This window comes from Gasterosteus aculeatus, chromosome 13 (genome assembly GCF_964276395.1).
Source record: "Gasterosteus aculeatus chromosome 13, fGasAcu3.hap1.1, whole genome shotgun sequence".
Classification (NCBI taxonomy): domain Eukaryota; kingdom Metazoa; phylum Chordata; class Actinopteri; order Perciformes; family Gasterosteidae; genus Gasterosteus; species Gasterosteus aculeatus.
In genome coordinates, this window is record NC_135701.1 from 11,565,496 (window position 1) to 11,581,681 (window position 16,186).

Genomic DNA, 16,186 nt, shown 5'->3' on the forward strand with positions numbered 1-16,186 from the left:
GTGCCGCCTCATACTAGTCATGTAACACAGGTGAAGTGTGACTCGTCAAATAGTCTCTGTTATTACCAGCAGGCTCCCCAGGGTGTGAGCTGGAAGAGCAAACACGGATCAGCGGCCCCGGAGAGAACAGCAGGAGTATCTGTTTGATACTGTTTGAAGACGGGAACTACGGGGGAATTTAAAGCAACTTCCCAATGGAGAGAAGAAGTTTGGCTTTGAGGGCGATGATCAAGAAGCATCGGCCCAAGACCGAAAATATGGACCCTCGGAAGTGGATGAGAGAGGAGACTGTGAGGGGTTTTACTGACTTCATATTGAACAAGCACTCAGACACAGATACGGATAAGAGCTTCGACAGCAACGACATGCGTGAGTATGCATGCAAAACAAATTTAGTGATGTTGGGAAAAAATGTAAAAGGAACAGTGGCCTCAAAGAAAACCAATATTAAATTATTATGAGCTAAATTTCAACAAAGTGTTCCTCGTTCAGGGCTGATCCTTTGAGTTTCTATTGTTGAAGCGGCAGTTACTGATTAGTTATTCACCGCTGACAGACTGTATGACCTATATCTTTACAAGAAACGCACTGTTTGCACAAGGCTGAAACCTCGGCAGTCTCCACGACACTCATCGCTGCAGACCTTCCAACTGAGATGCCATTACACATTCCTCATCATGTGGTTGTGTATCAACCCTAGAACATGCTGTACGTTACATTTAAAAAGCGTTTCTGTTTGTTTTGTCGTGCAGTGCTTGATGCAGAGAAGCAGTTTATGGAAGCAGCCAAGAGAAATGACGTGGTGACCATGAAGACGCTTGCAAGAGGGCTGAACGCCAATGCAAAGAATGTGGTGGGTTTAGATAAACAAACCTTATAGCTGCATCTCGTATTTGAAAAAAAACAAAAAACTATACTGATGAAGTTGTTTGACTCAGGATAACAGGACTGCCCTTCACTATGCAGTGGCTGGTAAAAACAAGGAAGCCGTGCAGCTTCTTCTCCAGCGCAGGGTCAAAGTGGACCAAAGGGACAAGGTGGGAGGCTTTTCATCATCTGCATCTGCAAAATGAAGCCACTGACAATCGCTTGTGTATTCCAATTAAGTAATCAGAACTTTCCATTTTGTTTGTGTTGCTTAGTACGGTGTGACGCCCATTCATTTAGCCGCCTGGTTTGGCAGTTTGGACATCTTGAAATTATTAGTGCAAGCCGGGGCCGAACAGAAGGTTGAGAACGAGGTAAAGAGGCGGGATGTATTTTGTTATACTTTTTTTACCGTAAGTAACACTGGAAAAAAAATTGGGCCATTTGTGTTTTTGTGTTGATAGTTTTGGTAAATGCATACCCAAGGCAATTTATATCCGTTATCATTCATCTTAAAAGTAACACTTGTATGATCGTCTTGGTCCTGAAACGCTTGTCCCTCTGTTTCCTAATGCAACTAAAGGCCACTGTTTGACTGCACACTACCTAATTAAACATAAACGTACCTTTTTCCACCAAAGGAAGGACTGAACATCATGCACTGCGCCGCTATCAACAACCACAATGATATTGTAGAGTATATTATTAATGACCTGCAGATGAAAGAACTTGATAAAGACGACAAGGTATTTCCCTTAAACCAATTTGTCACAAACCAACCGTGTAATGGACTGCTGATACATCATTTAGTTTGTACCTCAATTCTTTCTTCAGTCAGGACAGCAGCCGTTTGCGTCGGCAGCCGAGCATGGATCTGTTGCAATGATGGATATGCTAATTGCGCCATATGACATGGCCACCATGAAGGCCAACAAGGTGTGCGTTTGGACTTGTTTGTGTTGTGTGTGTTGGGAGTGCACATTTGTGTGTTGTAAGTAAGCTCAACACTCTTTGATGCCAGTTGTTTCCCCCCCCTCCCCCCTGCTAGAGCGGGGACACGTCCCTCCACCTAGCTGCCAAGAACGGCCACTCGGACGCCGTACAATTGCTGCTGCACAGCTTTGACACGCGGGATGAAGTCAATATGGTACGCAGTCAATGTAAACGTCATCTTTATCATGGTTTGTGCTCAGTGGCTAGTCCACTCTTCTCTTTATTTCTCCCAACTGGTATTGGAGTTGAGTGATGGATATATAGTAGTTTGAATAAAACCGACTCAGTTAATGCCCTTTTATTAAATCATTTTAAACATTCAAAAGATCCTAAAGACATAAAACACGTTTGGGCTACGAAGTAACAGATGCCTGTTCATATTGCTGGCAAAGACATTTTACATTTTTGTTGCTTAGAACGGGGAGACGGCTCTGTACCAGGCTGCAGAAAAAGGCCATGAGGAATGTGTCCTGATCCTGCTGGAGGCCGGCTGTGACCCAAACATCCTTACAACGGTGCATAAATGCACGCAACCCCACCTACACTATTCCTATTATTAACCTAATGTTGACATTGTGTGTATATATACTTATTTGTTTATATTTATACTCTTACTTTTTTGTATTGCAACTGCTGCACATCCATTTCCCTCAGGATAAATAAAGTGTTATCTTAGTATTGCCGACTTGGTACCCTGTAGGTTAATAATGTATTATTGTATGTGTATAATTATTTAATTTGGTGAATCCTATAGGCCACACCAATGTACATATGTGTTGAATAACGTTTTTGTACTTGTAGCGAACAAATAAGCTAAATCTCCATCCTTGCATCTCTTGAAGGCCAAATGCAGCGCTCTCCATCCAGTTTCAGAAAGAGGAGACACGTCCATTGTCCAACTTCTCTTAGATTACAAAGCCCATACGGACTTCCAGAATCAGGTAATCAAGCACAAGCTAGGTGGCAGTGTTACACTCTCCTAGTAAGGTTTTTTTGGTAGAGATGATGCAGCTGTGCTGCTGGATGCACATCATCGTGATTTTAGATATTTTTTCCTAAGCTAAAAAGTGACTTTTAGGTCTCATGTTGCGTAACAGAATATCTTTCCTCGCAGCACTTGGAGGCTCCGATCCACCTGGCAGTGAAAAACAGTCACATCCCTGTCATCCATTCTCTACTGGCGGCCGGCTGTGACATTAATATTGCTGATAAGGTATGATGGCACCGAGTCAAATAACATGTTAGTCAATATATATAGACGTATATGCATATGAGAGTAATAATTGCTGCATTACGTCCCTGTCTTATGCTATGAACCTTTAGCGGTGTCAGACTGCTATGCATCTTGCTGCAGAGCTGGCCAGAATAGACGTTGTAGAAATGCTTCTCAAAGCCGAGCTGGATCTGACCCTGCGCGACAAGGCAAGAATTCTCACAAACACTATGCCGCTCGTTGACTTTTGCTCCCGTACTGTACTAAATACATTGTGGGCAAAATCTGACAGGGAAAAGAAATACATTATTAACTGAACATTAAAAACAGCATCATTCTGAAACTGTAATTATAAAGTTTTTGTTTGATTGTGCATTGGGAGTAGCAGGGTAAGACGGCTCTGGGTGTGGCAGTCAGGGCGGACGAGGTGATTATTGTGGACATGATCATCAAAGCAGAAAGATACTACGCCTATAAGAAGGTGAGAGATGCTGAGATGAGACTTTCCCTCTTTTTCTGTGTGCTAGCATCCATCCACGAGGCTTTCAAATCAATAACGACATTCATCACAAATGATTTCCTTCCCAACGTCACAATCTTTAGTTGAATCATCTCAAATACTATTAAAGCATCCAAAGTAATCCAAGAGTTATTTGATAGGCAAGTTATCATTGATTTAATCATTACATTTTTTCATATCTGGCATTCATATTGCTCATCAGGTGCGCGTGTGTCTTTCCAATAATCTCTCCAAATGCCCCTATGCGCTCTCTGACTCTGAGGCCTTTATATAATTGAATTGCCCTTTCAGGCAAACCCAGAACTTAATGAGAGCATTCACAGCGAGAATCCGCTGACGTTTAAACTCGACCACCGCAATGAGACCAAGCAGCTCCGCTCCATGGCCTGGCGCCTGGCCTACAAGCTTCTGAAGGCAGGAGACTGGAGAAGACTCGCAGAGCACTGGGGCTTCACAGAGGAGCAAGTGTCGGCCATCAAGGAGCAATGGACAGGTGGCATAACTCGCGCCGGCTTTACAGCCTTTTGACTGTGCATCGACAAATCTATGAAAATGTAAAACATTAGCTTTTTCTAGACAAAATGTTGTCCATCGAAATTCTTGAATTCTGGTGTGTGCTTGTCCACAGGTCAGCAGAGCTATCAGGAACATGGAAACAGGATGCTCCTGATCTGGCTCCACGGGGAGGAGTTGGCTCAGAAGAGAACTGCAATGGAACTCTATCAAGGCCTCATCCTCACAGGGAACAAGAAAGCCGCAGGTACATTCTGTCAACAAATATACTGAGGAATCTATGAACATATGGGTGAGCTGCCTGGGGATCGGTACCAAAATGTTATTGTTGAAAATGTTTATTTGCCCCACAGATGTGATTCGGATGGAGGCAAATAATTCCAGCAGTAAGAGTTGCAGGATTTCATGAGGATGAACACTGCAACATGAGGACTGACAAAAAGATCAGATCATCATAAAGTACTTTATTTTGATCAGTGAGTTTTTAACAAACCTGCAGTTTGGGATGGTTGGACTTTATGGAAAGAAATCATGAAAAATAATACTTGAAATCTAAAATAATGAACAGGTTAAACTATTCTGTCAAAACATTTTTTTCATAGAAATAAAGTTTTGTAATTCTAAACTCTGTCCAGTTGTTAATAATCAAAACATTTACAACGCTTTTCTGAGAATCCTATTCGAAAAGAAATCCTGCACATTGATGAAAGGACATTTAATGTTCACTTAAAATACCAGAGTGGACAAATTCAATCCAAAATATCCAAATATAATAAAACTAAACCATTTCTTGGTTAGTGGCATGGAATAAAATCGACACCTGCATGGCATGTGGTCAATCAACTACTTTGATAGAGTGCGCATGGCACGTGCTGCTGGGTGCTCTGGAGGAGCTTCTGCCTCTGGTGGAGCTTTGGCCCTGTTGGGAGGAGCGAGGAAACTTAGCGGCCGTGGCCTGACCGATAGTGAGCTGAAAGGGACGGAAGACAAAACGATAGAACGATTTTACAGCTTAACGTCACTAAAAGGTATACACATAATACTGCGCGGACAGCGACGCGGCTGCGATGCATCCTGTCGCGTACCTGCGTAACGGGATGATGGCGTTCAACGACCACAGAGCTCATGGGCGGAGCCACACTCGTCACCTGGAGGTTGACCCGCGCAGCCTTGCCAGCGTCAGGGCGGGCGGTGCCGCGAGCCGTTACAGTCTTTGAAGCTCTTTGTTGACTGGCAGTGACGACGCAACCGCTCACCTGAAACAGCGAACATCACTGCGTCACGTGTGAATGTGATTACTGAGCCAGAGGCTTCTCCTTTTACTGAACACGAGTCACTCTGTGTGGATAACTATCAAATCAATGATGTACTCATAGTGATAGTTGCACATAGCTGTTGTGGAGCTGAACATTAGCATTACTTGTGATGACCGGTACGCGTGATGCCCACCTGTTTGTGGGAACTTGCAGTGCCCCCGAGTGGGAGGGAGCTGTGCACTGCTGCAGTTATCACTTCTGCCCTGGACGCGGCGGCACCAAAGCCCATCTGAGGAAAAGGGGAATCACAAACTCAATTGAAACACCACTACTGATACAAGATGAGTTGAGCGGGAAGCATTTATTCACACACTACAGTGTGTGAATAAATGTGTGGTGTCCTCGTCCCACCATATCCTCTGCTCGGCTGTGGGAAGGGTCCGGGCGGTCAAAGTAGACGGGGCTAAACTGTGTGGAGGAGGTTGGATAAGGTTGTAGTTGACCCGATGTAGCAGAGTACTCATCCTGAGGAGGCAGATTATCTGCAGAAAAATAAATAAATAGGAATTTGGTCAGATTCACAAAAAAGTCCTCTTGATAAAAGTGTGATCTTATTACAGAAAATCACAACTTTTAGTTCTAAATGTTGGACTAGTTTACAAACATAATCATTATTATAAATATGTTTGTTTGGAAAATTATGGTGTGAATAAAAATCCTACCCATTTGACATCAAATACGGATACAATACTTAAAAAATAGCAATGGTATATATGTGTATATGAATGTTAATACCGTTATCTTCTCTTGCTCGTTTAAAGATAAGAGTACAATTTTTAGACGACTAAAAACAGAGATGCTATCAACACGCATGCTTAACTAGTCAGTACATACACTTGATATCTATTTATTGTCTGTCAGTCTGCTTAGCAAAAGTAGTAGGAAACAAGTATTGAATTAGTAAACAAGCCCCACAACCACATAATGAAACACATTTGAGATTGCAAGACTCATTAAACCTCAAAGCAGATGGATGAGCAGAGGACAATTTCAGGGTCCATTTGCACAAAGTAGAGCAGCAAGATCCATCTTCAGTACCTGTGTGCTCACCACAAAAAGCACAGAGAACCACTGAATAGACCGTTTGTTGCGTGATCAAGATGCCGGGGTCTGAATTTGGGGGTTATTAGCATGAAAAATGTGTCCTGATAGTCCTGTAATGCAATGAGTTCTATAGCAAGAACTAGGCTTGTTACTGTTATAATTTTACTTGTATGTACACAGCTATCCTGTGTTGGTCCAAGCATGTAACTTTTTTTTCTCCATAATCCTAACATTGTACTAAAAAGCAGTAATTACATTATTTAAAAAAACTTCTGAAAAAGGCTGTTGAACCTTTCCAGTAAATCTAGCGGTGCCACATCAGGATTACAGCCTGTACGCGGTATGCATCAGTTATCCCTCAGCACATTCGCTGACTCATCACTCCATTAGAGTCAGTGAATAACTCTACGGAGAACTAAGACCACCCTCCACCCCACTCATTCATAAATCTCATTCATAAATCTACACGACTGTCAATAGCAAACACCTGCCCTCTATTGTAGAATTGGTGTTTCTTTCTTGTGCCTGTTTGATTTGTTCAATCAACACTGCAGAGATGCAAGGATAGCTATGCTTTTATGCGTTTATGCTTTGTTGCTTTACAACAGGGGCATAAATTGATGAGGATAACAGAGGACAATTAATGTGCAAGAAAAAATGGGTATTCTTTAAAAATAGCTTTGTGTAGCATTTCCATTACAGACCGTGCTGTTCTTGAACTGAAGGTTGTCCCTCTGTGGTTTGAAACATGCCGAGAGCCTCCATGTTGAGAGCACACACGCCCCTCATGAAGGCTTTCTTCATAGATTCTTCAGAACGCTCTCGCTCTAGCCGCAGTCTCTGAATCTCTGCCTGGGCCTTTTCTATAGCCTCACAGTGCTGTGGAGAGGATGCAGAAGATGAGTAAGTAATTCATTCATCAGCCTATATGATGAATTCTTATTCTTTTGTGTTGCACTCTTGATATACATGTTTATGTTTATATTTTTTATACCAACAACAACCGTTTTTCTTTGAATGCTTAATTTATTAACCAATAGTGGTAAAATAATGATGGAAACTGGTGGTGCTTTTGGGTTTGCGTTACATGACTCGGCTCCCTACACCCACAATGCATCTCACTGACTACAGAGTGCTGGGATTCCTACAATAAAACACCTCAATGAGGTGAAGTCAAGTATGAATTCAGCAATGCAGAATCACCCTCCACGCACTGTTTATATGCAGGGCCTTCCCTTGCTTGTTTACCTCTGCCAGCTTGGCCTCATACTCTGTAGACAGACGGGTGCAGACTTCTTCAGCCCTTGCACGGCAAGCCCGCTCCACCTTGACCTTCCAGTGTTTCTGGATCAGAGACTGCCAGCCGAACCACACCTTCTTCTTCAGCTGCAAGTTGTAGTGCTGTCGTGCTACCTGAGCCGCACGTGCCTAGCGGGGAACCACAAGACCATGAAAATATTCACAAGGAAATAATTATACCCTTGATCATTCCTGGGCAGATGCAGCACATTTTCTCTCGTGGGGCTGTGAGGGTTTGGACAATAATATGAGCCATCTACTAAATGTTCCCATTTTTACACCAATGGCACAGCTTTTGGGGAAATATAAAACAATATATGGGTAACTTATGCAGAGACACATAAATCATACTATGTCATTGCCAAACACCACAAGCAAATGTATGATTCAAATATGATCATAATTATTTCAATAAACACACACGATGATGATGAAAAGGTTTGTGTAAACTTGCGTAATCCTTGCATTGAAATTTAAAGGCCATCATCCTTTTCCTGTCAAGAAAGCAATGACTAAATTCTCTCAAAACACCTCACTGCCATCGGTTTACCTCCTCTTTGGCCTCAGAGTGCTGGATTCTCCAGTGGGTGAAGGCTCTCATCTTTTCATGTTTTTCTTTATTTCTGTCCAACACCTGGCTCAGGTTCATGATCACCTGAGGACATGTCAAACGTGTCGAACAATACGCTTGTCAGAGGGCAGACATTGAATCCATGTCCAACCTACCAGTTTATTGTGTAGAGGATAAAACAAATACATAAGTGTAGTCACCTCATCTTTTCTCTGGTTGGAAGTCTCGTAGGTGTTCAGCAGCCCCTTCAGACCGTCTATTTCTGTCCTCAAGTCAGCGCTCTGGGCTGCATACCTCTCCTTCTCTCTCCTCATTTCCAGTTGGTGTTGGTCCATGCACGCAAGCTTCCACTTCCTGAGCTCTGTCAGCACATTTGACTAATTAACAAATAGGGGGCGGAACAATGAGAATGTGTCATTTTTCATATAGTCATTTTTAAAATGAGATGAACAAGGGTTCAAAGTTCATTCATGACATGAAACAACCTCCAAGCAACAACTTCCACAACAACTGGACTGGAATTATAGCATCAATTAAGCTTTAAGAGTAAATGCTTTATCTGCTAAATTTCTACACGGTCAATCACAACCAACATCTGCAGATGTACATTTTTTTAGCTTTTTTGGAAGTTTAAAGAAGCGATGTAAAATAGTGTCAACTCTGCGTAATAAAAGGTGATTAGTTGTCATCTGCCCTCCATGGATGAGGTGTACAATATGAGAGGAAAGGGGCAGGAAGCGCCACCGCGTCCGGATGGCTAAACCTCCTCTAAAATCAGTGCACTGGGAGAACTGATTAAAAGCTCTCTGGTTCCATGAAGGGAAGGGCTGTCATCCTATTCATTAAGCCTTCCTTTGACTTAACATTCACTCTAAATCCCTGACCCGTTTCTCACCACGCCTATGTACATTATCCACAGTATTTTTCACATTCAACCCATCTCAGTCTTACTGTTCAAATGCCTGAGAATGGGGCAAAAAGTTCAAATAAAAAGTTCAAATAAACTATGCAGAGTTCAGTAAAAGGACCGTTTCCACAGTATAAGAGTGGAGACTAACCTTCAGGTTGTTGCTCCACACGTCCAGTATGTTCTCCATCTTGCATATGTTTTCCTCCGATATGAACATCTCGGTCACAGCAGAATCGAGTTGGTGTGGGCTGCTTGGCCTTGACCTCTCAGACACTGTCTGTAACCTGTCTGAGGGAGCGTTTGAGAGCACGGACACCCTGCTACATGACCGACCTGCCATATCCTCAGCTAGAAAGCAAAGAAAAAAGGCACACAGATGGACAGAATATCACTAGAAAATACGACAGTATTGCAAATGGTTGATTCTGTGATTCCAAGCTCATTTGATGGAAAAATAAATACAATATATTGTTGGATACCATACCAAACTAACTACCGTATATTTTTTTTTTTTACCATGAGAGACTTTTAGACGTGTGGAGGGCTCAAGTAAGGGGGAGACCTGTGATGATCTTACACTCCTGCTGGAATGCCCTCCATCTTTAGCTTCGCTGGCCATATCTAACACAAGACGGAGAATTTGAAGAGATATGGCACAATGGTGAATAGATCTTAAAGGGAATCTTGCCTATACACATTTTTACCTGGAATAAGTGATTCAAATGAAAGGTTGAAGTCAAAAAGGAAAATACAAAGCAAAAGACGACTTTAGGAAAGAAAAGGAGAACAAGAATGCTGAACAAGACAAGCAAGGTTCCTTGTTGAGGAATGCATTAATGTCAGTGTCTTAATTAAATCCTGCAGGGGGGGATGAGAAAGCCTTCACTCTAAAGAGCAGTGCGGGCGGAGAGCCAGCGGATCATTACCAATCGGCCGTCTGCTTTCCACATCCCTGTGCACTACTCCATGAGAGTTAAAGCACTAAAGCCTCCAATGACAGCTGCAGCTGTGTGTGTGTGTTCGTGTGTGTGTGTGTGTGTGTGTGTGTGTGTGTGTGTGTGAGAGAGAGAGAGAGTGGGCTGTTTAAGATGTGGGTATCGTAGGGGAAAGAGAAACAGCAAATTCGGCATACAGTCCGACAGACTTGTATCATGTGCATCTCGACTAGACTGTATTACAGGCTGGGAATACGGAAAGTCTCTTGATGAGGTTTATTAGTACAGTTTATGTAATCAACATTTCAGTCCTATCATCTTTCTGTCGGTGCTATACGTGTGTATGAATGGGTTTTGCACACAACACAGATAAGATACGAAGATATGAAACCTGCTGGGCGCAGTGATTTTGTGTCCTCTTTTCTCTGTGAAGTCCGACTCCCTGCAGGCAGATGTGAGGGCCGCTGCGAATGAGCACTGGTGAGTCTGTCGAGCTTTGGGGTGACAACAGCATATCGGAGGAGCTCCTCATACTCATCCTGTTAATCCATAAACAATAAAAAGAACAAGTCAGCTCAGCTTTAATTTAACAATATCAACCAAATACTGGGAAGTGAAAATATAAATGTCAAAGTTAATACGGCGATTGTGCGTTGCAAACATCCATTTAATTGTTCAACTTCAATGATCTACAATACTTACTTGTTTTATAACGCAAAGGGAGGTTCAAATATACATTTCTGCCTTGCCTTCCTTTGTTTTCACATGCAAAAAAAGGGTTTGAATCATTGATTGAAACTAGGGGCTTGTTTAACTGTGCAGATGTGCGACACAATGTTCCTGTATTCCCAGATCTGAGAGATAACGCAAGTGCATTTTAAAGACATGTGCTTCACAACTACTGAATCTCTCTTTAATTACCTGAAGATCAGAGGACACAGAGCTGCCAGGATCAGAGTCCTTGGGCAGGACAGGACTGCTTGGTTCTTCGTCAGAGGACATCTAGACAAAATAAATGTTTCATAAATACGTTTCCTTCCGGGTGGCTGGCTGGCAAAATATAATTCCTACTAGTTGTGTTATTCACACAAAACAAAATATGTAATCAGCCTACGTTACGATAATATATGTGTGGAATATAAGTGTGAGATACGGTCAACGCGTGCATAAACGAATATCGAGCTAAAGTAAGTTCACATAAAATGACAAATGAGAAACACGGTTCCTTTATGGCTACAAAGCTGAACAAAATGCAACCTATTGGCGCCAGTGCTGTTTTACACTCGCTCGGAGTAAAACATGACTGTGACGTTGGATATGTAACCTTAAACAAGACAATAGATGTGTAGTTGGCTACACAGAGCGGAATATTTACCTGTTTTATATTTTTATACAGGCTACCGCACTCGTTTCCCAAGTTATTCCGTTAGTTAGAAAACGCTTGCTTTACTGTTTCAAACCGATTGACTGTTAAACAACAGGCTCCAGGATTGGCTGTTGATTTTTCCCCCTCTGGCTTAAACGTCTCTGATTGGTCGCGATGTTTCCGTGGTAACTGCAAGCGGAACAACGCGCTGCACAGCTCAACAGCGATGCTACTGGTGTGGTGAGACTAATCAATTACAAACAATAACCTACCAATAACATTTATCTGTGATTTTGACAATGGTTTATTTGCTTTTGGCCACAATTATTGTGACTTCATGAATTAGTAATGGCATGCGGTACTGCAACGTGACATGTTAGGTCAATCTGTTCACGATAGAAATCATATTTATTGATAACGACGTCATTCTAGCCACCAACGGGGATCAGTGGCACAAGTGAGGAATTCTATGGGATTTTATCAGACATCTTCTCTAAATGTCACGTTTAGAATGGCTCCTTACAGGTTGATGATGATGATGATGATGATGATGATGATGATGATGATGATGATGATGATGATGACAAATCAATTCCAGCTAATCAAAATTAGTTCACAAATAGAAATGTAACAAGAGGCAAGTTTACCAGAGGAAAGCGTAAAATCCTTGGGGAATAACTCCAGCCTCTGAATCGGCTCCTCAGACAAACATGGAGGGTACACAGTGATTCACAAACTGAATTAAAGCAACATCTCAACACCCTCAACGCCCTGTGCTCAACAGCACTATTAAGACACATATGTGGGGAACAGGCCTGACGGCTTGGCAGCGCTGTGCTGGGACAGACTCCAGAGAGCAGCGGCATATGGTCCCTCTCCACCGTGGCCGGGCTGCAGGCAGTGCTGCTGGACTGGAGCCTCCTTGCCAACCGCTGAGTGCTGAGAGTATCGCTGTCAGCATTCTCGTAAGACCTGCTTGCTGACTTTGAAAATGGGGAATGTATTTTTATGACATTGGTGACGTGCAGTAATTTTCCCCCAAAACAGCAGTTTAACAGCTGGTCAGCTGTTCACAAAGTATAGAGGTCTTCTGGGTTCATTTTTATATCGAATATATTATAAATTAACAGAAATATTCTTTAGCGCATGTAATGCTTGGGACAAACACCCCTAAGCGCACACACCTTTTATTATAAATGTCTTGACAGTTGACTCATCCTATGAATTTGAACGAGAATCGTGAGGGACAGAAAATAATCCTTGCAGCTTCGTGGGGAGTGGAGGTTTCCTGATGAATGACATGAAGCCGCAGCTCCCGCAGATTACTTATTTCCATTTCAGAGCAGGATTCACATTTTGAACGGTTTTGGTGACGTCTGCATCCCAGTAGATTTTCATGGTTTGTTAGGTTCTTTGCTTTTTTAATTGTGCCATTTATTTAAAAAGACAACTGCAGGGTTTGTGTATGTTTTATGAGAGCCCTTTGTTGCAGACAAAGGTAATAACCTATTGATGGTGGTTAGATTAAAGCCAGTATTGCTGCCTATAACCCTATTTTAAATTCCTTTTTGAAAATTTCACCTTCCTTTTAGCAAAATAAATGCACATGAGCTTGCGTGTTGAAATTGGATTCAGCTCACATTCTCCTCTCATGACCAGTTCAATCTGTTCCAGGACAATAATCACAATTCATTTGACTTTCTTACCCCTGGTATTTTAGATCAGGTACGTTGCACTGTGCAGGACCTTGTACTGGTAGACAGAACCGAATAATGTTTTGTGCTTATTGAAGATCACTTTCTTAAGGAACTTTTTCACACAGTAAAGAGATCAAAACATGGTACCCCGTTGTATGGTTTTGTGTGTGTGTCATTTCATTTTTTGCATCCCAGTTGTGAAACTACAATTTCAAACTCGTTGTAAAATTGTTTCTGCCCTGGATCGATTTTCAGTCGGCCATAACTCCTGCAGACAACAACTAATGTGCTATCATCAATCGTAATGTTATCAACCCATTTTTCTCGCAAATGAGACAATGATGACCTCTCACTGATTACAATACTGCCAGCACTCGTCTTAAGAGTTATTCATAGCTCCCTGCTGTTTTCAAATTAGTTTTGATTACATTTTGACGGATCAGAACTTCCCCTATCCGCCAATCTAATCCATCACATCTTTCTATCTGAGACACGGGTGTCTTTTTGTCTTGCTCCCAGAATGCCATTGATACAGAATTTGCCAACAACTGTAAATATGTCACGGCCGCGTTATTTGCACTAAGATACGATAATATTAACAACGCGGCGATTTGTGTCATTATTACGTAACATATCTGTGTAGTATGATAAAAGCGTATTCCAACATGAAGTGGTATGAGTGCAGCTGAGTAATGGAAGCCGAGAGGAAAGATAGAGACTAAATCAGGTAGCCTGAGCCTCTATCTCCACAGGGCAAAAACAATTTTCATCAGTGTCGACATCTGTTTCCTATAATCTAGATGACGGTGAGCAGCAGACAGTTGTTCCAGTCTACCTCCGTCTCTCTAGTCATTTCTTAAGGATAGCTGGTACTGCAGGTATCCAGTTCACATCTTGAGGAAGTAGAATACCTGTTAAAATAGGAGTTTTGAATCCATGTGAAAATAGCAAAATTCTGTTGGTGCATGTTCACATGCAGGCCGAGGAGAGGGATACGTGGCAATGCATTGAGGGGTCTGAGATGCTTGCTCAGCAAGGCCTTAAGCCATTCCAACATGGTCACTTTATTATCACCTCCCACCAATATCCGGTTACATTTACTGTGACATGACAATACATCAACTTGTGAGCTATTCTTTGAGATACATGAGTATCATATTTAGTGTATGTTCATAGTAATCAAAAGCCAATGGAATTCATGAACACCTTGAATGCATTTGTGCATGTTTAAGTGACAATGAGAAAGTATAAGTCTTACAAGAAAGGAGAGAAATAAAGCATTGGCACGGACAGAGGACTGTGTGTGTGCGTGTGTGTGTGTGTTTCTGTATCAGGGCCATTCTACTGTCCCATACATTAAGCTAAGTGCTCCTCAGCTCTCCAGCAGTAGTAAATGGAGTCTCAAAGCTTGAGGGGGGGTTATTCTCGCAACTCTTAATCAAAAGCAAAGAGAGTCCCAAGCCCCTAGGTTAATGCTTCTGTGAGTCATCAAATTCAGAGGATAAAGTTAGATGGCGGCCTTTTTGTTTACTTGTGTGTGTGCATGAAAATGTACCCTTGCAACGCTTTTGTGCTGTGTGTTTCTGTGCGCGCTATATGCGTCATTTACAAACCTATTCAGTATCCTTTGCAGTGAACGCGATTCACAGCCAGTGTCAAAGCTATGTTTTGGTGTTTAAAGCCAGGAAGCAAATGCACAACCAGGCTGCACTATTCAATGCATGTCCTACATCATAACCATTATAACATGGAATTAGTGTGATTTTGTTTTCTAAATGCAAAAAACAAATCATGTGAACAAAGTGTAATATATCCAAGATCTTGCAGGGAGTCATTTTGCTGGTAGTCATATTTGAGACTGAGTCCCCCCTGGTACTCTTTACCGGCTTTAATGATGTGAATACTGAAAGGCTGAATGTCCCTGTGCTTGCATCAGAACGTCATCTCCCTTTTCCCTCCCTCACTTTCTCCAGGAACCACGTGCAGGTTTCAGAGGCGTTAGGATCTGACATAGCAGGCACAGTCAATGTCTCACACATGATGTAAAAAGGCTACTTACCATTGAGAGCCTGTATTAGGTTGTGCAATAAATGTAACAGGATTTTATACTCTTTGTGTGGTATTCCTCAATATTATCATCCCTGTGGTCTTTATTTTTGGAGTGAATGCTTTGCTGCAGCAGCATCAAGATTCGAGGACTTTACTGCACATGCAGGCATGTCCAAATCAAACTCAGTGATGTGTGAATTAAATTAGAACTAGGGGTCCAAGCAGAGACCATCTAGCCAGATGTGAACAACATGCAAGGTGAGCAGTGCCTAAATCTACTGCACGGCAAATATCATGGCATTTCACATTATTGTCTATGAAAAACAAGCTAGGCAACATTGTCTCCTTTTACAAAAATGTATACAAAAATCCAGGTCAATATTTCTCATTTATAATCGCTTTTCTTAATTTGAGCCTTACATCCCTCTCCTTTTCAGTATTTGTGCATCTGAACCTGGAGGCAAGCACATCTAGAGGGATGGTTGCACATATTAGAATATAGGCTAATGTAAAACAGTCACGAACGTTATGATTTAACAGCTATTTAGTTTCTAATGGGACACCAGGCGTGTTAGCTGAAGCCTCCGGAAGGTTATTCTTCTGGCATAAGCAACCCCAAACCGGAAGCCCGAGTGGCTCATGTCCCGGTCAGCACCACGGACAGAGGCAGGCTGCATCCACGTGAGGTCCCACATGGCACTTTCAAAACAAAATTATGGATGAAATTCAAAGGTGATGACTGAAAACACCGAATTGCAAAAAATGAAGCTAATAAATGTGATCACTGTGTTCACAGAATTAATAAACAAACTCGCATGAGAAGCTGTGAAAAACTTTCGGAGTAAGCGGCACTTGTTACTACCTACGCGGTCAACTTCTCCTCCCCAAGCACA

At 42.2% G+C, this 16,186-nt stretch overlaps 2 protein-coding genes across 3 annotated transcripts; one reads left to right on the top strand and one right to left on the bottom strand.

The window, feature by feature from the left end:
• Window positions 1–19: 19 nt before the first annotated feature.
• On the top strand, window positions 20–4,731 carry ankdd1b (ankyrin repeat and death domain containing 1B). The gene is made up of 15 exons (XM_040196429.2): window positions 20–369; window positions 753–853; window positions 939–1,037; window positions 1,143–1,241; window positions 1,509–1,613; window positions 1,702–1,803; window positions 1,916–2,014; window positions 2,277–2,375; window positions 2,703–2,801; window positions 2,975–3,073; window positions 3,184–3,282; window positions 3,459–3,554; window positions 3,885–4,086; window positions 4,222–4,353; window positions 4,460–4,731. The coding sequence occupies exons 1-15, from the start codon at window positions 195–197 to the stop codon at window positions 4,513–4,515; spliced, it is 1,662 nt and encodes a 553-aa protein (XP_040052363.2). The 5' UTR covers window positions 20–194; the 3' UTR covers window positions 4,516–4,731.
• On the bottom strand, window positions 4,551–11,681 carry poc5 (POC5 centriolar protein homolog (Chlamydomonas)). 2 transcript variants are annotated; one of them, XM_040196428.2, is made up of 13 exons: window positions 11,557–11,681; window positions 11,103–11,183; window positions 10,573–10,720; window positions 9,763–9,867; window positions 9,395–9,594; window positions 8,537–8,713; window positions 8,316–8,420; window positions 7,715–7,894; window positions 7,171–7,345; window positions 5,774–5,904; window positions 5,556–5,651; window positions 5,192–5,362; window positions 4,551–5,076 (listed from the first exon to the last, which is right to left on the bottom strand). In XM_040196428.2, exons 2-13 carry the CDS (start codon window positions 11,181–11,183, stop codon window positions 4,942–4,944), a joined length of 1,704 nt encoding a protein of 567 aa, XP_040052362.1. In that variant the 5' UTR covers window positions 11,557–11,681; the 3' UTR covers window positions 4,551–4,941. The 2 variants fall into 2 exon arrangements, with proteins under 2 accessions (XP_040052362.1, XP_077942878.1); XM_078086752.1 differs by lacking the exon at window positions 9,763–9,867.
• Between the last annotated feature and the right edge of the window lie 4,505 nt (window positions 11,682–16,186).

Bases quoted from the DNA above. Each gene is read 5' to 3' on its own strand.
- ankdd1b (XM_040196429.2), top strand. From the start codon at position 195: ATGGAGAGAAGAAGTTTGGCTTTGAGGGCGATGATCAAGAAGCATCGG. The intron at 3,074-3,183 runs GTATGATGGCAC...ATGAACCTTTAG, and splicing joins ACATTAATATTGCTGATAAG to CGGTGTCAGACTGCTATGCA. The intron at 3,283-3,458 runs GCAAGAATTCTC...CATTGGGAGTAG, and splicing joins ATCTGACCCTGCGCGACAAG to CAGGGTAAGACGGCTCTGGG.
- poc5 (XM_040196428.2), bottom strand. From the start codon at position 11,183: ATGTCCTCTGACGAAGAACCAAGCAGTCCTGTCCTGCCCAAGGACTCT. The intron at 5,652-5,773 runs GTGGGACGAGGA...CCTTTTCCTCAG, and splicing joins ACAGCCGAGCAGAGGATATG to ATGGGCTTTGGTGCCGCCGC. The intron at 5,077-5,191 runs GTACGCGACAGG...CGTCCCTTTCAG, and splicing joins GCCATCATCCCGTTACGCAG to CTCACTATCGGTCAGGCCAC.